At 55.8% G+C, this 21,642-nt stretch overlaps 1 protein-coding gene across 3 annotated transcripts; it reads right to left on the reverse strand.

The window, feature by feature from the left end:
- Positions 1-1,411: 1,411 nt before the first annotated feature.
- On the reverse strand, positions 1,412-20,159 carry IRF8 (interferon regulatory factor 8; the record flags this gene model as incomplete). 3 transcript variants are annotated; one of them, XM_080702326.1, is made up of 8 exons in its annotated part: positions 1,412-1,594; positions 2,640-2,755; positions 3,925-4,311; positions 7,841-7,888; positions 8,962-9,067; positions 10,840-10,928; positions 13,326-13,509; positions 19,986-20,159. In XM_080702326.1, 8 exons carry the CDS (start codon positions 20,157-20,159, stop codon positions 1,412-1,414), a joined length of 1,287 nt encoding a protein of 428 aa, XP_080558452.1. The 3 variants fall into 3 exon arrangements, with proteins under 3 accessions (XP_080558452.1, XP_080558451.1, XP_080558450.1); XM_080702325.1 differs by having other exon boundaries at positions 8,950-9,067; XM_080702324.1 differs by lacking the exon at positions 10,840-10,928 and having other exon boundaries at positions 8,962-9,061; positions 13,186-13,509.
- Positions 20,160-21,642: the final 1,483 nt, after the last annotated feature.

Genomic DNA, 21,642 nt, shown 5'->3' on the forward strand with positions numbered 1-21,642 from the left:
TTCCCTCCCCAGTACAACCAAAAAAAAAAAAAGCCTCAAAATCAGTCTCATATTATTTTGTAATTCTTCTCCCTCAAAGACCCTAGAATTTGGTGCCATATTTAGCAGTGGATAAAAAAATAAATTAATAAGAAGAAGAAAGAGAGACCAGGCATAGTGGGGTATGCCTTAATCCCAGTACTAGGAAAGCTGAGAGAGAAGGATCACAGGTTCAAGGCCAGCCTTAAGGAGACTCGGTTTCAAAACAAAGTGAGGGTCTAGCTTGCAGGTGGAATAACCCTGAGTTCCACTGCCAGTACCAAGAGTGAGAGAGAGGGCGAGAAAACACATCAGCTTTATAAAAAAGCATTTTATTTTAATAAAGAATAAGAAAGATCAAAATGTTGTTTAAGTGGATACAAAAATAAATACCCATTCGCCATTTTACAGATGTGCTCGTTAACACTCCAAGGCGCTGGAGACCCAAGCCTACGCTGATCTTACGACCCCTCCCCGGGATCCCGGGGCAGCGGGCGGCGAGACGCTAGCGCGCTCCTTCTGACCTCGCGCTCAGTCACCGTCCCCGCACCAAACTCGGTGGCTGGAAGAGAGGCCGGCGATGCCCCGGCATCCACCTGGCCCTTATATTGGCGCCTCCATCCTACCCATGTGGAAGAAAAAGGACAGATTCGAAGCAGTTTACAACTGTAAAGTAAGACAAATTAAAGTTCAAATATATTTTTGAAGGTTGAAAGCTTTTACAAAGAAAAAGAAAAGAGAGATCCGGGATGACTTAAGTACAGAGGACAGAAATTTAGCCTTCGGCCCTCTGACAGTCTCCAAAGGGAAAGTTCGCGTGGTCTGGAAATAAAAACGCACCTGGGCGTGGATGGACTTTCCTGGCCCCAGGTCCAGGAGGAACGCAAGCAGCCTGGATCTGCCTTGCTGAGGGAGCCTGGGATCCAAACTATTTCGAAATCTTACTGAGGAGCTTAGATGCACAAAGAAGCATCAATCATCATGGAATCACAAGCCTAAGCCTCCAAGGAGATGAAGACCACACACACAGAAAGAGCCTGGTGCTCCCAAGTTGATTTTAAACTCTGAATTCCTTTACTCGAAGCAGATGACCGCCAGTCAAAGACAAGCACGCACCTCTGGAGATGCCGCTTCACCCCGAGAAGAATCGTAGCGACTAATGACAATTAAGAAAAAATACAGACAGTGCAAGTTTTCATGACGGCTCCTAGTTACAGCGTCTGGACTCTTTGGTAAAGTTGCCAATATTGGCGTCTGAGCAGCGGAACTGTGCCCGACGCAGACTCCTGAAGTCAAAGCCTTCCTAAATCACAGCGAAGAGGCACCCCACGCCATCAGCAGGGTCCTCGGCCTTGAACAGCGCGGTGGGTGGACGCCCGGGATGAGACGCCGCTCACACGGTGATCTGTTGGTTTTCTCTGAAAAAGGCCCTCTGGTGCGAGGCGCAGTTATCCGTGAACATCCGGAAGGCCTGGTCCAGCCGGGGCTCCTCGGGGGCCTGCAGCACGGAGCCCGGGCCGGCGCCGCAGCTCTTCCCCGCCTCCTCCATCAGCTGCCGGACGTAGACCTGCTCGATCTAGGGGCACAAAATCAGGGCTAGAGTAAGAACAGAGGCAGGGCCTTGTTTGATCACCGCAGCCCAAAGCTCTGGTTCCTGGGTTTTCGCCTGCGTCCTACAGAAGGGAGCCGGGCAGGCGGTATTCCTTCAAAGAGTGATATATACTGCCAGTGCAGCCCAGGGTGGCTGGCTGGGCAGTCCCAAAGTTCCACCATGACAGCTTCATGTCTTTGGCTGTAGTTAAATAAGGGCTGATGGCGCACAGTAGTAATCCCAGCATTTGGGAGGCTGAGACCGGAGGATCTTGGGTTTGCGGACAGCCTCAGCTATAGCGAGGCCCTTTGCAAATCAGTGAGACTCTGTTTCAAAAAAACTAAAAAAACTAAAAAGATAGGGCCGGGGATGTAGCTCAGAGGTAGAATGCCTCTGGGTTCCATCCCCAGTACTGAAAAAAAGAAAGGGAAAAAAAAAGGCTGGTCAAGACCTGCCCTGCTCTTAGACTTTTTTTTTTTTTCAGTACTGGGAATGGAACCCAGAGGCATTCTACCTCTGAGAGGCACCCTCAGCCCTATTTTTTATTCTTTGTTTTTTGTGTGTGTGTGGTACTGGGGGTCGAACCCAGAGGCTTTCTACCACTGGGCTATACTCCCAGACCTATTTTATATTTTATTTGGAAACAGGGTCTCACTAAGTAGCTGAGAGCCTCACTCAGTAGCTGAGGCTGGCTTCGAACCTGTGCGATCCTCCTGTCTCAGCCTCCCAAGCGCGGGGATTACAAGCGTGCGCCACCACGCCCGGCTTATTCTTTGTTTTGAAACAGGGTCTCACTGATTGCAAAGGGCCTCACTAAGTAGCTGAGGCCGTCCTAGAACTGCGATCCTCCTGTCTCAGCTCCCCAGTGCTGGGATGACAAGCGTGGCCACCAGGCCCGGTGCCCTTACACTTTAAGGCATCCAAACAGGTAGAATCCTTCAGAAGAGGCTTTGATTTTTAAAAACAACCAAACAAAACACCTCGGTCTGGGCTCTCGACTCACCCCAGCCCGGGGTCCTGCCGCTCTTACCTGCACAAGGATGAGCTTGGAGCGCAAGGGGGCCATGTCGGGAAACTCCTCCCCAAAGCACAGCACCACCCTGCCATCCGGGAGGCGGCCCTGGTTGTTATAGAACTGCTGCAGCTCTGGAAGACAGGAGAGGGGGTGAGCCCCAGCACAGAGCGGGCGGGGACTGCGGCCCCCACCCCCGCCCAGGGCAGGAGGCTCCGCAGAGGGCGGGGCGTGGAGCCTGGAGCACTGGAGCTCACACCAGAGGCCCTTTGGCCAAACCCCCACTGAGGGCCACCGGGTTGTTGCTGGGTTTTTTATTTTCTTTTTCTTTCATTTATTTATTATTTATTTTTGGTACTAGGTTCTATCTCTGAGCTATATCCCAGCCCTATTTAATGTTTTGGTTTTAAGAAGGTTGGTTTCACTTGGTTGTTGAGAGTCTCGATAAGTTGCTGAGGCTGGCCTCAAACCTGCAATCCTCCTGTCTCAGCCTCCCAAGTACTGGGATCATAGGTGTGTGCTATTGATTTTCAATTCCTGTACTGATCACCATTGCTGGGAGCGGCCTCCCCGCTGCACAGGTCCTACTGTCCCATAAAAGAGTCACTCTGTCCTCACGCACTGCCCGCCCGGCCCTGAGGGCATGTTTACAACCCGACAAGAGGGACCTGAGGGCACCCGGGCACGTCAGTCGGCTTGAAGCCTATCGCGGTCTTCGAGTGTGCGGTGTCCCAGAGCAAGGAGGAAGAGAGTGATGGTACTTTTTTTTTTTTCCTTTTAGCAGCACTGGGGATGGAACCAGGAGCATTCTACCTCTGAGCTACACCCCCAGCCCTATTTTTTATTCTTTACTTTGAAACAGAGTCTCACTGCAAAGGGCCTCACTAAGTAGCTGAGGCTGTCCTCTGCGATCCTCCTGTCTCAGCCTCCCAAAGTGCTGGGATTGCAAGTGTGCACCACCACACCCGGCAGGACACACACACACACACACACACACACACACACACGTCTCCAAGATGCAGGCGGTGAACCTGGCCTGGATGGGAGCTGCAGCCTCACACTTCTGCCCAGCTCCTGGCCCGGGGATGGTCTCCAGGCAGCTGCAAGAAACAGGTGTTACAGAGTCCAAATCCCAGAGGCAGATGCTGATTCTATCCTGCCATCCGTTCTATCCTGGAGAAGCCGGGGTGCGGGGAGGCTCCCTGGCTAGCTCAGACTGCAGAGCGGGATTCAAGGGGCTCTGGCCACAGCCTCCGCAGGAGGGGGCGTGGCCAGGCCCGGGGCTTGGGGCTGCAGTACCCACCTCGGAAGAACTGGCTGGTGTCGAAGACCTGGACCACATCGTCACGCTCCAGCTTGTTGGGCCGGCCGCGGCCCAGCACGGCATTGCCGCTGAAGAACACGCGGCCCTGGCACAGCCGCTTGACAAACACGCCCTGCCGGCTGCTGTGCAGAAGCACCCCGCGCTCCAGGTGCCCAAAGAGCTTCCTCGTCACCTGTCTCTGCCGCTCGCTGGCGATGGCGTCGGCCGGCGGGAAGCGCACCAGCTCCAGGCCCTCGGGCCCGTACAGCCTGGCGTTGGGCACGCCCGGCTGGCTCAGGGCCAGGCGGCAGCCCTCGGGGCAGGTGGTGGTGGTCTGGCCCACCAGCCTGCCGCCGTAATAGAAGCCAATCACCATCTGGGAGAAGCCTGCAGAGACAAAGGGGCGCTCAGGGATGGGCAGGGGACTCTGCCCCCTCCGTGTGCACCTTGGACTTCGTTGGCATTCGGCAAGGTTGGGCACGTTTCTAGAAATGACACTCACATACAAACGAATAGACACACTAGTGTTAAAAACTGCCAGCGTGTGCCAGCTCTGCAGGCCTAGGAAGGCCTGGTGGTCACGCAGCGCACAGCCGTGAACGTCCACACCTGTGACGGCTCGTGAGCAGAGGTCAGGGGGAGCTGCCAGGCCGGGCGGGGCACACCTGTGATCCCAGGACTCGGGAGGCTGAGACAGGAGGATCACAGGTTTGAGGCCAGTGTCAGCAAGTAGTGAGCCTCTCATCAACCTACAGAGACCCTGTTTCCAAACAAATAATAAAATAAGGCCAGGGTGTAGCTCAGAGGGAGAATGCCCCTGGGTTCAAGCCCCAATTCTAGGAAAAATAAAAATAAAAAAGAGTCAGGGAGAGTCAGGATGGAATCTCTCTCGACAAAGTCACAGTCGCCTTGGGGCTCCCTGGATGGAGATTAGGAACCTCTGGAAAACTCTTCACCGGCCTGTTCCCAGGGAAGGCCTGGAAACCTCGGGGCAATCGCTCTGACACTGAGCAGCGCCCAGAGGGCAGGCACGCGATGGAGGGCCTGCCTCACTCCAACGCTGGCGGCCCCACTCCGGAAAGACCGCTTGGACGTCGGCAAGGGACCGGTCTACGCCGAAGGCGGAGTGCAAATGGGCGCAGCCACTGTGGAGATGCGTACGGAGGCTCCCCAGATGGGAGAGGAGCCACCACATGGCCCGGCTGCACCCCCTGCTCCGTATCTCTCCAAAAGAGCGGAAGTGACCACACCGTGGACATCCCTGTGTGCCCCTGCGGACCGAGCACAACTCAGCACGGCCACGTCAGAGAATCCACCCAGGAATCCAGGAATCTGCCAACAGGTGGATGCGCAAAGAAAATGTGGTATACACACACACGCGCGCACACACACGCACTCACACACACACACACGAGACAGAGTTTTACTCCACCATAAAGAAGAACAAAGTGGCATTATTTGCAGGAAAATGGATGCCAAGTAACCTCAGCCAAACTCAGAAGATGAAGGGCCGCGTGTTTTCCCTCATATGTGGAAGCCAGAGAGAGAAAAGGAAAGAAAGGGGCCGCAAACAAAGGATAAAAAATAGGGCTGGGGGTGGAGCTCGGAGGTAGACTGCCCCTGGGTTCCATCCCTAATGCCCCCAAAAAAGAAAAAAGTAAAATATGCTGCTGAGAATAATCCCGGTCGTGCCTGACCATAAACCCCGCAGCGACGGCAGGCTCGGGCACCTGGCCAGGTCTGAAAAACAGGAGGCGAAGGTGGGGCGAAGGAGAACTTCCAAACGCGGGTACCCAAGGAATCGGCATCTTCATAGCCTTAAAAGAACCGCCCCCACTAAGGAGCTCGGGAGTTCGGAGCTCGGGCTCCATCCCGCCGGCCCGTCCAGGGCTGCCCTCTGGAGCCACCCGAGCACTGAGCTGCCCACCCCGCGGCTGTCCTGGAGCTGAGCAGTGCATGGCCGCCTGGCTAACACCGCTGGGTGCTGCCAACCCCTGGCAAGACCTCCTAGCAGCAGTCACAGGCTCCGCCTCCCCCTCATCAGTACGAAGGGTCAGAGCTGTGCTAGTCCAACTTGACAATTGGGGAAACTGAGGCCAGGCAGGGTCAGCAGGCGGGTACGCGGCAATGCTGGTCCAACACCCCTGCTCACAAGCCCTCCTGCTGGCCCAGTGGAGGGCTGCCGGGGGCATGAGCTCACACCTATGCCGGGCACCAGCAAGCTCCAGGAATGTGGTCGTTTAGCAAACGGTAGCAGGACAGGAGCTGGGCTCCACAGATAAGACTCCTGCAGCCCTGAGCCACCGACCCGCAGGTATGTCCCACGTGCTCCTTCCCAAACATTTAACCCCGCGGAGTAGATTACTAATCATTACAACTACTTTCCTTGCGAGGAAACGAAGGCGTGGATGGTGAGGTCACGCGTCCAGCCCACAGCGGCTAAGCCGGGTCAGGTTGTGCACTCACCACAAACGCACACAGGTGGAGCTAACTGCACCAAGCACCGGGGTCTGGTGGGGCCCGCCAGCAGGCGTGATGCTAAGGTGGACGGTGCCAGCCCCACACACAAGGAGACATCACACACAGCCACCTCTGGCTCCGCTGGGAAGATGCGGAAATGGAGCCCGGCTGGGTCCGCAGCCCTCGGGCCTGGGTGCCGCCTGCCATGGTCTGTTCCCAGTGCACTCCCACCCACCCAGCTCCTCCTGCACCCCGTCATCCCCACAGTTGAGAAGCAGAGTGCATGTGAACTGAACCTCTGCAAGGACGTCCTGGGTTCTCTCTGCACACGGCAGTGGCTGTAAGTCACTGTCCCCGAGTGCTCGGGAACACGGCCCCTCGCTCACGTGACAGTCCCGCCAGCGGATTCCCAGGCTTCCTCCCAGAGCTGAGCAGCTCAGAGCTTAGCCCCGAGGTCCTGCCTGGGGAGGCTGGAGCCAGAGCCTGCGAGAGCCTGGGCTAGCCACGCCGTCCCCAGCTGTGAGGCCAGGGTCAGAATCACACCTCTCTCTGCACGCCATTCCCTCTCTGTCCAGACATCCCCGGTCTACAGCCTTCTGTTCTGTGCCACCGTGAGGGGACCAAGGGTACACTTCCCAAGGGTCACCCTGGCCCCCGGGGCTCAGAAGGTGCTGCCTGCAAACCCCAACCTCAGGCCCAGGGCCAGAGTCCTCCAGGAGACCAGGCAGCGAGGCAGCTGCTGGTACACAGAAGCCACCTGTCCCCACAATGGGCAGCAATGGGCACAGGACAACCAGGGACAAATCCCTGCTCTGTGGCTAATGAGCCACATTGTGGGGGAGGGTTAACAGGGCAGAGCCTAGGAAACCGGAAATAACTACACGGCCTGGAAGTGGCGGAAGGGGAGTCGGGAAGGAGGCTGCGAAGTCTAAGCTGTCCCCGAGAGCTTTCAGTAAACATCGGCATCACCGCCATCACCAGCAGCATCACCAACACCATTGGCATCCGCTTTCCACTGAGACCTTGGGTACCGGCGGAAGCCAAGGACCCAGGACAGGAGTCATTCACAGTCACGTCCAGGCTCAGAAGTTTTCATATCAGTACAGAACACGGAATCCTCACAACAGTCCCATAAGGCAGGTCACGGGTCCCCTTTCACAGATGAGAAGCCTGAGGCTCCACCTGGGGCCCCAGCAGGGGGCAGGAAGGGCCTGGAGGGGCCCACCCACCTCTCCCTCCTGCAGAGCCAGACAGCTGCACTTCTGAAGAGCCCTAACTAGCTGGTGGACTGCTCAAGCAGAGGCTCAGAAAGGCCCACGGCATGCCCACTCCCAACAGGGGGACAGAGAATTCAGGTCCTCCACCCCCACCCCCACTGGAGCTCGCCCGCAGATGTCACAGCCCCAGGGCTCAGCCAGCAGTGCCCGTGCCCACAGCCACCCAGGCCGGCACATACCTGAGTGGTGGGCGTCGTAGGCCGCGTACCCGGCCATCAGAGGCAGGCCTACGGGAGAAACAGAAAAGCAGATTGGGACGGAGCCCGGTGCCACGTGCAGGGAACCGCCCCAGATGCTCCCGGAGTCTCACGCGGCGAGCCCAGGAGCCCGGCCACAGACTTCCGCCGGACGCTGCTTTTCGCTTGCAGGGCAGTGACCCATCATTTTATAAATACAGAAACCAGACTTCAACCACAGCCGAGCAGAGGAGAGACTGCCTCGGAGCTGTGCGATCCTGCCTATGTGTTAGTGACCCTGCAGGGCTGCTTCCTTCCAGCCCCAGGGCCTGGCCCCAAATTATCTCAGGACTGAGTGCCAGCACCCAGGGCCTGTCTGCGGAGGGAGCCGGGGTCCAAGCGAGCCTTCCAGAAGGTGCTCCTGCAGCCGGGGAGGGCCTTCCCAGAGGCCTTGCTCCACGCTGCCCGCCACAGCCTGGAACTTGAGGGCTGCGGGACCACTGCTGTCTCCCCGCGTGCCCCGCGATCATGGCAGAGAAGAGCAGGGCCGAGGTGGGAGCCCAGAGGAGCACCTCGAGCTCCTGAGGATGCTCGGCAAAGCTGCTAAGGCGTGAAGTCTCGCTGGCCTTGGGGACCCCCGGGCAGGCCCTGCCGTCTCCATTTACAGAGGAGTCGACTGAGATTCCGTGAGATCCGCATCTTCCTGAGGCCCCAAGCTGCTTCCCTCCCTCAGGAACCCCGCCACCTCTGTCTCTGCAGGGGTCCTCAGTGTTGGACCAGACCAGGGAATAGAACAGAGAGCCAGGGAGGGGGCTGGGTGGCCGAGAGCCAGGCCTTCCCTCCAGGGTTGGGATGCTCCCATACCCCTCCTCAGCATCCCGGGAGCACGTGAGCGGGACAACCAGGAATTGAGTCATGGGTGCCCTCCCGGGAGCTACAGCGGGCTGGGCTCTGCCCAGGGCTGGAAGCCAGGCCCGCATTCAGTCAGCTCCCTGGGTTCAGCTGTCTTGAGCAGGACGCGGGTCCTCGTAGTACCAACTGCTGCACCCTGCAGGTGCGAGGCCGTCGGGAGAGACCGCCGACGCATGGACGGAGCTGCGTGCCCCCCACACTCGTCGCCTCACCTGTGCCCGGCTGCGGCGCCCACCACTCCGGGAGGAGCTGGCTCCTGCAGGCCTCGGGGGGAGAGGGGCTCCTCTTGACCATCTCCATGTACTCGCCCACCTGAGGCTGTGGGATCGGGAGAGAAGAGCCGCTCAGTCACAGACCTCCAGGCCAGGGCTCCGATGCTTGGAAAGCCGGCAGCCAGTGGCAGCCACAGGTCGCCTTCAGCCCAGCAGGTGAAACAGAAGCTTCACTTTTTTTTTTTTTTTCCTTCAGCACTGGGGATGGAACCCAGGGGCATTCTACCTCCGAACTACACCCCCCAACTCTATTTCTCTATTTTTTATTCTTTATTTTGAAACAGGGTCGCACTGAGTTGCAAAGGGCCTTAGCAGCTGAGGCTGGCCGCAACCTGGATCCTCTGTCTCAGCCTCCCGAATGCTGGGATCACAAGCGTGGGCCACCACGCCCAGCTGCAAAGCTTACTTTGCAACCTGGAAGACCCCAGACTAGAAACGCGCAGGGCTGGCAGTGGAGCGACGTGGCGGAATGACTGGCCTCCTCGGGACCCGTGGCAAGCGTACAGAAGGTGCCCGCCGCAAGTCCAGTGCCTCCAGCTTGCCCAGCTGCCCTGAGAGCAGCAGGACAGACAAGCCCTGGGAACCGCACGAAGCCCGCCACGCTCTCAGGAGCCCGATCCTCAAACTCAGCTCGAACCAATCCCAGTGATGAGACATTATGGAACCTGTGTGTCTCATGACCCTGGTGTGGCAACCGCTGACTCCTCTCTCTCTCTCATACATTGTGTGTGTGTGTGTGTGTGTGTGTGTGTGTGTGTGTGTGCGCTGAACTGGCAGAAAACTCTTGCATGGAAAACAGGAGGATGTTGGAGAGACAGAGAGCCCAGAATTCATTCCATCTGCTGCCAGAGATCACTCGGAAACTGAATGGCTGCCACGTACAGAACCAGGCAGCTCACGACAGGTCACACAGTGTTGTCTGTACTCCCAACCACTGCCCCCCTGGGCCATAGCTGCCCGGTTACCATTAAGAACAGTACCTCCAGTGCCCGGACCACCGTCTGCAGGGACTGCGTGGGATTATTTTAGTTATGCAAAGTTCATCTTGTAACAACCATAAAAAAAAAAAACATAGTAGAGAGGCTAAAGATAGAATAAAAGGACATTCAAAGAACTAAAACAGGGGCATCAAAAACCTTGCCTAAGGAGACCCAGGGGTCGTTTCCGTGCAGCCTAGCAGCTGTGCGATCGTGTTCAATCCCAATGGGCTTGCTTATCTGGTTTTCCAAGCCATTGAGGAATCAGATTTGCACATTAAAAAATAAGCAGTCGAGCCGGGCGTGGTGGTACACGCTTGTAATCCCAGCACTTGGGAGGCTGAGACAGGAGGATTGCACAGGTTCAAAGCCAGCCTCAGCTCCTTAGTGAGGCTCTCAGCAACTTCGTGAGATCCTGTTTCCAAATAAAGAATAAAAACTAGGGCTGGGGGTGTAGCTTGGAGGTAGAAAGGCCCCTGAGTTCCATCCCTAGTACCACAAAATAATAATAATAATAATAATAATAATAATAATAAGCAGTCAACATCCATGAACCAGGACAAGAGCCCAGGTCACAGTGACAATGCAAGTGGACGTGTCCTCCGCCGCCTGCCTGAGAAGGCGAGGGGGTACCTGATGTGTTTTCAAAGACTTCCATTCAGAATGATGAAAATCTGAAACGTCTAGAACTTGGGAACCCGCACGGACGGGGGACAGGCCGTGGGGGGCTGGCCGGGCTGGCGGCAGAGGGGCCAGTGAGCCCCGCGTCCATCTCCCAGGAGAGCTGGAGCACTATGGCTCCCGCAGGCTGGGCTGGCCCTGCACCCGCCACCCCACTCACCTCTTTGATCAGTTCCTCGATCTCGGAGCGGCCACACTCCATCTCTGTGACGTCACTCACACAACTGGATGGCGCCACACCGAGCTTGCCTAGGGAAAACCAGAGGGATAGACGCCATGACGCAGGGCCGGAGGCAGCGTCGGTGCTGAGCACGAGCAAAGCAGAGCCGCGAGCGTCCTCGCCAGCTTGAATCAGCAGCTGCCGGAGGCTTTGGGAAAGGCAGCGGCGACTCTTCCCATGCCTGTCATCTGACCAGCGAGGCCAGAAGGGAGAAGTTGGTGGTGGGGGCTGCAAAATCAACATTTTTTTTTTTTTTGCGGGTCTGGGGATGGAACCCAGGGGCATTCTTCCTCCGAGCTACACCCCCAGCCTTATTTTGTCTTCTTGAGTTTGAAACAGGGTCTCACTGAGTTACAAAGGGCCTAAGTAGCTGAGGCTGGCCGCAACCACGATCTTCCTGTCTTAGCCTCCCAAATGCTGGGATTACAAGTGTGCGCCATCACGCTGAGTTGAAATCAACATTTTTATGGAATGAAAACAGCACCCCAGCCTCCTGTGTTTGCTGAGACCCAAAAGGAACCCTCTCAAATGCACTTCCTACCAGGTGTTGACTACTACCCTGTAAAAGTTAAATTTACAAGCTCAGGCATTTGAAAACACCCAAGGACTTCCTGGTACCATATGTTTCTTGGCAGGCTGGGGTTTTTTTTTTTTTTTTTTAAATAAAATTGGCAGGAAATCTCTTTTTGGCCTTTCCAAATATACATGTGTCTATCTGCACACACAAGCCAAACCATAGCTGCAAGGACACCCAACTGGACCAGCCTTAGCCAGCAACTGCCCAGGGGTACCCAGCACTCCCACAGCAAGCACCCAGCACCAGACTCTGGTCTTCCCTACCTCATTCCCCTCCCCGGTCAGAAATCTGACTAGCTGGGCATGGTGGTGCACACTTATAATCCAAGTTCTTGGGAGGCTGAGACAGGAGGATCACAAGTTTGAGGCCAGCCCTTAGCTACTTTGTGAGGCCCTCCATAACTTAGTGAGACCTTGTTTCAAAAATAAAAAAAAAAAAGGGCTGGGGGTGTAGCTTGGAGGTAGGATGCCCCTGGCTTCAGCCCCCAGTACCACAAACAAAAATAAAAAAGAAATCTACCTTGTCAGTGTGTGATGGATCAGAGCCAAGAAACACTGGGACCTCATCTGCCCCTTTAGCTAAAGAATTCCCCCATCCCTTTGTCCTAATGAAATTCTGATTCCACCTGGACGGGTTTAAGAATTCTCTCAGAAGCAGCTGATGGGGGAGGGAGGGGCGCCCCAGTGCCACTTGCAAATCGCTGAAGCGCTAAGATCTTCATACCGTTTAGACATCACGTAAACACGGGCTGTGCTCCCGGACCCTGCCTGCCTGCCTGCCTCCCCTCCAGCCCAGGCCCTGCCCGCTGCAAACTCTTTGGAGCCACCTGCCCCGGGTGTCAAGAGAAGCTTTCCTATTGCTTTACATGGTGAAAAATTACCCGAGACTGGGAACGAAGCTAGAACAGCCACCGCGTGGCCTTCCAGAGCCACCTGGGGCCACCAACTGAACACCAAGGGGCCTGCAACGCACCCAGAGAGGCCACTGGGCTCGACTTCCTACTACTGTTGGTGCTCAGAAAATTGCGACGGGCCAGTATGCTCGCTGCTGCAGGGAATGGCTGGGAAAAGCAAAGTGCTCAAGGAACGTTTTCAGCCTGGGATGGCGATCAGGCCGACTCTTGTGAGCCAGCTCCGAGTCACAGCGGCTGCACTGCACGCCACCGGAAAGGATTCTGCGGCTGAATTCCGATTGATTAGTGATGTCTGACCAGAGCACAGGGATGTGGAGTAGGGACGCGCGGCAGTCTGGAGCCTCCACTTTTCAACCCTTCACAAACGCTTTGGGGGGGTTTAGAACCAGAAGAGACTTCAGGGATTCTCACGTTCCAGAGCGCCCAAGTGATGGTAAGATCTCATGGTAGACAGAGGCGCAGCCCATCTCCAGCAAGAAAACCAACCATGCCATGCTTGGGAACTTCGAGAACTCTTCTCCAAACCCTTACTAGCCATCCTTCCTCAAACACCGGGTCTTCCCCTTCCCCCTCTGTAAGAAAAAAAGGAATTCCTCCTCGCAGATGGCTGGGGTCCTGGTTCCTGTCCACTGGGTCCTGCGCCCAGCCCCAGGGAGGCTCCCTGCACGCTCGGATGCCCTCCGTCCGCCCTTCCTTCCCTTCCGCCCCGGCGCCCCTCAGCTGGAAGCCACCACTTGACAACAGATGGTGTGTGAGGTCAGCGGAAAGAAAGCTCCGTATCTTATACAAGGACAGAACACTTCTGTTGAACTAAAGCCACGCAGCCAGGTCCCAAGGCCGGGGACGTCTCCCCAGACCCACGCCCCGGGGGAGGGCTGCAGACCGGGTGGCAGACCAGGCACTCTGGAAGGCTTGGCGCCCGTAACTGATAGTTACATTTTTGTTCTTCCTCGGGGACAATTCGGTAAACTTTGTATGGCTCGGAGATGTCCAGCTGGGACCGGTCAGTCACTTCCTCAAAATCCGGGCTCTTGTTCAAAGCGCAGCGTAACCTCGTCTTCCATGTGGCCGGCTCAGCCTTGTCTCCTTCTTTAAACTTTCCCTTAAAAACTGCCCAGGCCTGAAGACAAAAAATAGAACCGCATGAAACCCCGGGGCAGGCCACCGGCCACCAAATCCCACGCCCCTCCACCCGGCGGGTTCGGGTGGCCGTCCAGGCTCATTCAAAGACAGCCGCAAGGAGCCTTCGAGCAGGCCACGTTCTCTAACTGCTGTGGGAAGACCCCGGCGGAGGCAGGGTTCCCCAAGATCACCCCCGCGCCCCGAGCCGAAGCTGGAAGCCAGGCCCATGGCTCCTCCCACGCATGCCCCCAGGACGGCCTTTCGCACAGTCCTTCCCTGGACACGAGGCCTGAGGTTAAGCACTGCAAAGGGGAAGTTGCACGTGGTTCCAGCAGAATGTTCAAAACAGTCTTTTTCTTTTTGTCCTTTCATTCGGGGTTTGGGGTGGCAGTGTGCTGGAGATTTTCAAATCAACCCCGAGCTAAAACTTAGAAGAAGGAACACTTACAAGTCTACTGCGCCACCCGTTCCTTCTAAAAACAAATTTGTTTTTGCATTTTTGGCATGACTCTGGCCTCCCCAACCCCCGGGCGCTGTTTAAAATGCAGCGAAATGTTGATTGGTGACTTTAAAAAAATAAATAAATAAAAGCTCTGTATTCTGACCTCTCCAGGACTCAGAATCTGAACTAAAAGCAGAAACTCAAAGCTGGAAACAAAGTCAAAATGTAGGATGGGGCAGAATTTAAAAATAAAACATGAGAATGAACGTATTTTAAGATTCCAAAATTAGAATATAGACCCAGCAACCCGGTTAGGAGGTAACCCACTGCCAGGCCGTGACCTTGGGTTTCAGGCAAAATCAGCGTCCTTTAGCCTAAAATAGTTAAGAGATCTGGGGGGGGGGGGCTCAGCACCACTCAGGAAGGTCAATTCCAGGAGGAAGTTCCTCTCCCTAGGTATGCCAGCACCTGCTAGTAGCGATCACACTTCCAGAAACCCCTGAGGGTCCCTGCGAGTCACCGCTCCTTTAAAGACAGGTTTGCAAGGTGCCGGGCGCAGTGCCGGGCGCACACCTGCAATCCCAGCACTCAGGAAGCTGAGGCCGGAGGATCACAGATTTGAGGCTGGCCTCAGCAACTTAGCAAGACCCTGTTTCAAAATAAAGAAGGAAGGAAGGACGGACGGACAGACTGGGGTATATCTCAGAGGTAGAATACCCCTGAATTCAATCCCCAGAACCACACACACACACACACACACACACACACACACACAGTAGCCTGGCTTTTCACTCTCCCCCAAAACAAAACTGTTTACAGTTCAAGGCCTACGCCTCCAATCTGTTGATGCTGAATTTTGCATCTGTGCCCAGGAAAAAGAAACCGGGAGGACATTCCTGTCTGTGAGGTCAAGTGGTTGTTTCCTGACATTGAAGCAACCCCCCTCCTTCCAAAACAGTTTCACAAGCCCATGGTCTCCAGTGTGCCCTCGAGGAACCGCACTGTTCCCGTGCATGGACTCCTGTCGACGCCGAGCTCCGAGAGCAAACCACGCTCTCGCTCGCGGGACGGTCCCGTCACACGTGTGCCACCGAGTCGGGCTCTGTCCACCTGGCACTGCGGGGCTGGCCCAATCCCCCGCTGTGCGCGCCACGTGTTATAGGACTATTACTTGCATCCTCCGCCTGCACCCTCGGGTGCCAGTAGCCTCCCCTGCTCAAACTACCCAAAACATCTGCAGACGTGGCCAACTGTCCCCTGGGAAATGAAGCTGTGGACCACCCCCACCCTTAGTTTTGAGAACCACTGGGGTACCCCACATTCTAAAAGGACCTTGGATGGGCCAGGCCTGGTGGTGCACGCTTGTCATCCCAGCATTCGGGAGGCTGAGACCAGAGGATCGCAGTTCGCGGACAGCCTCAGCTACTTAGTGAGGCCCTCCGCAACTCGGTGAGACCCGGTTTCAAAATAAAGAATAAAAAATAGGGCAGGGGGTGTAGCTCAGAGGTAGAGTGCCCCTGGGTTCCATCCCCAGACCCGCAAAAAATATGTAAATAAACAGATAAGTGGACTTTGGATGGAAGGGACTGGGAAAGCAGGGCTCCGAGGCAATGCTACCCAGTTGGCAGGTGCACGCACACAGCTGCAGCACTGTGGGTCCTGCAGCCCTCAGAGACTCATGCTCACCTGGTAAGGGAGACAGGGATGCGGCAGCCATCAAAACTGGCCCAGATGCCGGGCGTGGTGGCGCACGCTTGTAATCCCCATGCTTGGGAGGCGGAGACAGGAGTATCACGCTGGTTCAGAGCCAGCCTCACTGGCTTAAGAGACCCTGTTTCCACATAAAAAAAGTTAAAAAAAATAGGTCTGGGAGTGTAGCCTGTGGGAGTGTAGCCCGGAGGTAGAAGGGCTTCCAGGAACCCCAGTACCACCAAAAAAAAAAAAAAAAAAAAAAAACTGGCCCAGAGGCCTCATGGGTTGCCACTGGGCCCATGCGCAGCCTGCCCTGGGCCCTGTCACCCGGCCTCTCGGGGCCTCTCTGGCCAGCTCCAAAACTCAACTTAGCTGGAGGGTCCCTGGAGATCTAGGGCTAAAACTAGACACACAGATGATTCTGAGGCCCGCGAGCAGGAGCCACTAAGCGTGTCCCTCCGGATGCGCAGCTCTGTGCTCTCAGCAGCAGCAGCAGCAGCGCCGTGTCTCCCAACTGCATGGCACCGTCACACTGTGTTTTAAAAACAAACTGCTGTCGGGCGTGGTGGCGCATGCTTATAATGCCCACATTCCGGAGGCTGAGACAGGAGGATCGCGGTTCCCAGACAGCCTCAGCTACTTAGTGAGGCCCTTTGCAACTCAGCGAGACCCTGTTTCAAAATAAAGAAAAAAAAAATAGGACTGGGGGTATAGCTCGGAGGTTGGATGCCCCCGGGTTCAATCCCCAGTACCACCAAATAAAAAAAAAAAAAAAACTCCTAATTTTTTCCTCCAGGGCAGTTTAACTGTTCAGACCTGTGACAATCCCGCTCAGGGACCATGAGCAAGTCACCCACTCAGTGACCTTCATGGGAAGGAGGCCAAGGGCTTTTTCTTTTTCTTTCTTTCTTCCTTTTTTTTTTTTTTTTTTTTTTTTTTTTTGGTGTGTGGTACTGGTAAATGAACCTAGAGGCATTCTACTTCTGAGCTACACCCTCAGCCCTACGTTATGGTTTTTATTTTGAAACGAGTCTTATTAAGTTGCTGAGGGCCTAAGTTGCTAAGGCTGGCCTCAAACCTACGATCTTCCTGTCTCAAGTCCCCCAGTCCTGCGCCGCCACACCCAAGGACAGCAAAGTGCTTTTTAAAAAATAAATATGAGCTCATAATCCTGAGGTTTGGTACCACATAAGCTACATGTTATTTTTTTGGGTATACGGGATTGAACCCAGGGGTATTCTACCTCCAAACTCATCCTCCAGCCCTTTGATTTTACTTTTATTTGGAGACAGGGTCTCTCTAAGTTGCCCAAGGTCTTACCAGATTGCTGAGGCTAGCCTCAAACCTGCGGTCCTCCTGTTTCAGCCTCCCAAATACTGGGATTACAGGCGTGCACCACCATGCCCAGTGCTACATATGTTTTTAGCCTCCCATCTGAGGTCTACGCATGAGGCCAGGCACCAGATGACGCCTTCGGACACCAAAGGATTCTCTAGTATAAAATAAAGTGGTTTCTTATGATCCTTTTACCAAGGCAGAAAACCAAACACATATATTTTTTTGTTTTACTCCTAAATCTCGGAGAAATTTTCTTTGTTAAGGCAGCTCCTGAGCCAGAAAATGCCCGAGGTGGTTTATCTTACCACGTCCTCAGTGTCCACTCCTTCCATCAGCGAAGTCACACTGGTCCACACTGCAGAGCGAGGCGCCTCCCGGGGGACAGCGACCAGCCTGCACCTCCGCGCGGCCCAGCGCAGGGAAGCACCAGACGGACCCCTGTGGGCGTGCGTCTCCCGACGCCGCTCCGGGCATCACCCCTGCTGGCCTCCCTGCCCCTGCTCCCAGTGGGCGCCTAGGTGCCCACCCCCGTGCCCGCTGAGATTGTAGGTTCTCTCTAGATTGCCACATCTACTGACTGCGTAACCAGCGGAAACACTGGAGATCTTGCAGCCTTCCCGGCGCTGCTGAAACGGCCAGGAGGAACTGCGTCAGAGGTATAAATCTGGGGCTCTGCTTCCTTACACCGGAGCCCCGGCTGAAGGCACCGCCTGAAGCGGACACCCGCACCTCCATTGCCAGCCCGTGTTGCTAGGCCCTGCGGCCTCTCGGTCTACAGTCCACAGTTCCCTGGAAGCCGTCTGCTGAGGCCTCACCTGCGGCTGAGCCTCAGGACCCAGACCCTCAGGTTAATGATGATCAACAGCGGCCACTCTAGTGAGCTCAAAATATAGTTCTCAATGGGGCACGGGAGACGGTGCTCCCCCAGGGACAGCTAGTGTCCCAGGCACTTTTAGCTGTCACACTAAAAGCAAGGATGCTCCCGGCATAGTGGGCAGAGGCCAAGAGTGCCACGAATACCCTTCAGGTCACACAAGAGGACAGCCCGCACAGCAGACACGCTACCTGGCCCCAGATGTCAGTGGAACCCCAGGGCCCACGGCTGCCAAGATCCAGAATCCCCGACTCCCTGGACGGCCCCTGGGCACTGCTTAAACTGAGCAATCATCCCACAGAGGACCCCACCACGGTGCCAAAGGTACTCTGAGATAGAAGGTGAGGCTCGCACCGTGCCAAGCACGAGGAGGCAGGCGCTGGCGCGGCAAACCCGGCTGTCCAGCTTCCTGATCCCGCCGCTGATCGGAGGGGATCTGGGGACACGTGCGCAACACGAGAGGCTTCGAAGGTGGTAATAAAACATCCCCCGTGCCCATTTTCCTTGCATCCTCAAAGAGACTTGCCCCCCAAGCTACCGGCTTGATGTTAGTGCTACCATGGACAGCCCCACCGCAGACAGGGGCCAGGCCAAGACCCAAGTTACTCTTCAGCCAGCCCGGCCTGCGGGTGCTAACTCTGGGGTCCAGCTGTCGTCTTCTGCCATCCCTGTACATGAGTATAGAACACAGACATTTGGGGCTGAGATATGAGGTGGCCCTGTGCCCGCAGGCCTGTCCACCACCTCGGGTCTGTTGTTGGTCCTCTGCGTCTGGGTCTTCCCCACCTCCCTCCCTGCGGTCACGACTCCCCCACCTGTCCCCAGTGCACACAGAACAAATGCATGGCTGGAGCCTGCAACCTGGGCTGCAGGTCAGTCCAACCTGGGCTCCTGGGCACTCACCAGTGACACAGCAACTCACAGGGCTAACCTGGACCTCGGGCTCCAAACCTCCCAGGGGTGGACCCTGGGTACCTGGTGCCCCAGAGATGTCCACGGGTAACTGTGACACTCAGGGGCCCCAAAGACCCAGCCAGCCTGCAGAGCTGAGCTGCCCAGTTCCTCTATCCGGAGCTAAGTGTAACTTTTTTTTTCTTGCGGTACTGGGGATAGAACCCTGAGGCTTTCTACCTCTGAGCTACACCCCCAGCCCTATTTTTTATTCTTTTGAAATAGGGTCTCACTAAGTCATAAAGGGCTTCACTAAATAGCTGAGGCTGGCCGCGAACCGTGATTCTCCTGTCTCAGCCTCCCAAATGCTGGGATTAAAAGCGTGCGCCTCCACGCCCGGCTCCAGATCTGGGTGTAATGAAAGAAATCTCTCTACTTCTCAGTGGTGTGAGAGGTCGGGGCCAGGGGCTCACAGCCAGGCCACCCCCATCCAAATGCGCTCGAGCACAAAGGGAAACAGATTACCACACGTGGGCCAGGCTGGTGCAGAACGAGCCCTCGGCCAGGGCTGGCTGTCAGTGTCCACAGAACAAGGGCCAGGCTGTCCATGCCAGGGGTGGACAAGGGAGAGGAGACTCTGCTCAGACATCTGGGGCAGGCTCAGGAGTGCCCCTGCCTAGAACCACAGGCCTTGCCCTTCTGAACAGCTCCAGCGCCTGGCAGTCCTCACAGCTTTGAAACCGCCCAGAGGGCACCACGCCTGGTGGTAGCGCAGGGACAAAGGAGTGAGTGTGGGGAGGCAGAGCCAGTAAGGGAAGCGCTCTCCATCCCCAACAGAAAAAGGCCAGTGAGAGCCGGGCGTGGGCACACGCTTGTCATCCCAGCATTCAGGAGGCTGAGACAGGAGGATCGCAGTTCAAGGACAGCCTCAGCTACTTAGTGAGGCCCTATGCAACTCAGTGAGACCCTGTTTCAAAATAAAGAATAAAAATAGGGCTGGGGGTGTAGCTCTGAGGTAGAATGCCCCTGAGTTCCATCCCCAGTACTGCAAAAAGAAAAGAAAAGAAAAAGGCCAGTGACCAGGCGTTTTCACGATTTAGTACATGCAAAGTCACCTAATGTACACTCCTGAGACAGCCCCGGCACTCTTGCTTGCAAAGACCACAGTAGGTTCTGGTAAAGCACAGAGGTTCCTGGTCACCTCCGGAGCCACGGGGGAAGAGGCTGGGGCGCGTACCTTGAAGATGGAGGCGTCCACCTCCTGGTTGTAGTCCTGCTTGCCCGCGTGCTTCCAGGGGATCCGGAACATGGTCTTCTCATCGTTCTCCCAAATCAGCCCCGGGTACATGGCGCTGTCGATCTGCTCAATGAGCCACTGTCGGAGCCGCCGTCCGCCGTTCCGGTCACACATCCTGGGGACAGAAACGCGAATCCCATCACGTGACGGTCAGAACACGGCGGGAACCACGTCCAGGACAATCAGAGGAACGGCAAGGTGCCGGCTGCAGGGAAAGCCCCTGATCCAGGGAGTCTGGGCCACCTGCCAGGAGAAGACCATGCCGGCCTCCATGGACAAGCCCCAAAGAAAACTGGAAGCTGCAGAGAGAGACCCACCCGCCACGGAGCCCGGCCTACAGTCCCGGCCATGCTGTCCCCCTGACCTGCCGGCCCGGCAAAGGCAGCTGCATCCAATAGGCGCACTTTGAGCACCAGCTGGGGAGGCTGCACCTCCGCCCAGGTGGGCCCCTGTTCACAGATGGCGGCACCTGTGCTGCCGGGGAAAGAGGAAACCGCAGTGACAAGACCTGGGGGCTCGTTCCCGCTGGGTGACCCCAAGGAGCGTCAGGGAGGACTGTGGGTACTGGGTGGCACTGCAAGGGGTCCCTGTGGGTCACATAAGGTGCCTGTTCTGGAAGATTCTCCCAGTAACAGATGTGGTCACCTGCTTCCAGGCAGACTCTGCCAGAGGCAGAGGCATCATGACCTAGGGACCTGCCCATCCCAACACACCCAGAGGCACCCTCAGACACCCTGCCAGCACCACCGGACAGCGTTCCCAGCAACTCCAGGCCGATATTCACAAGAACACTGTGGAAATCCCCTAGCAGCTGGATGGGCGCCCACCCAAGACCAAAAAAAAAATTTTTTTAATAGCTTTTCTAGCACCGGGCGTGGTGGCACACGCTTGTAATCCCCGCACTTGGGAGGCGGAGACAGGAGGATCGCACAGGTTCGAAGCCAGCCGCGCTGGCTTAAGAGACCCTGTTTCTGAAAATAAAATAGGTTGGGAGTGTAGCCTGGAGATAGAAGGGCTTCCAGTAACCCCAGGACCACCAAAAAAAAGTAATAATAAAAATAGCTTTTCTCTTCTTCCAATTAAAATGTGACCTCCAGAGACTAACAAGTTTGAAGCAATCAGCAGTGACAAGACATAATGTCCCTGAGAATATGGTCATATTCACACTAAATAAGACAAGTATCTGAAAGGTCCATGAAGTAAAACAAGGGTCAAGAACCTTTGCAAAAACATAGGCATTTTGGAAACTCCAGCCACCCAGCAGGTGGCTGTGGGGGTGGAGGGCAAGTCCCACGGGGAAGGAGGTGAAATCTCTCCGGTGCCAATCTTAGCCCTCCAACCCAACCACCCCAGTCGCCCACTCGTGGGTGGTGTGAAATCGGAGTCGGACTTTGATCTGGCAACCCTGGACCTAAAGGGTTCTTCTCTAGCTAGACCTTTTGGAAGACACTTGAACTTCTCTGAGACCTCTCACCTGAAAAGGGGCGAGCCTGTATCTCAAAGACGCCCAGAATTCTAAGGGCCCTGTGTTTATAAATAAAAAGGGACTGATTTGGGAGGGGTACCTGGGGAAAGAAATGAGACCACCACCACCAGG

This window comes from Muscardinus avellanarius (assembly GCF_963383645.1).
Source record: "Muscardinus avellanarius genome assembly, chromosome: 10".
Taxonomy (NCBI): Eukaryota; Metazoa; Chordata; class Mammalia; order Rodentia; family Gliridae; genus Muscardinus; species Muscardinus avellanarius.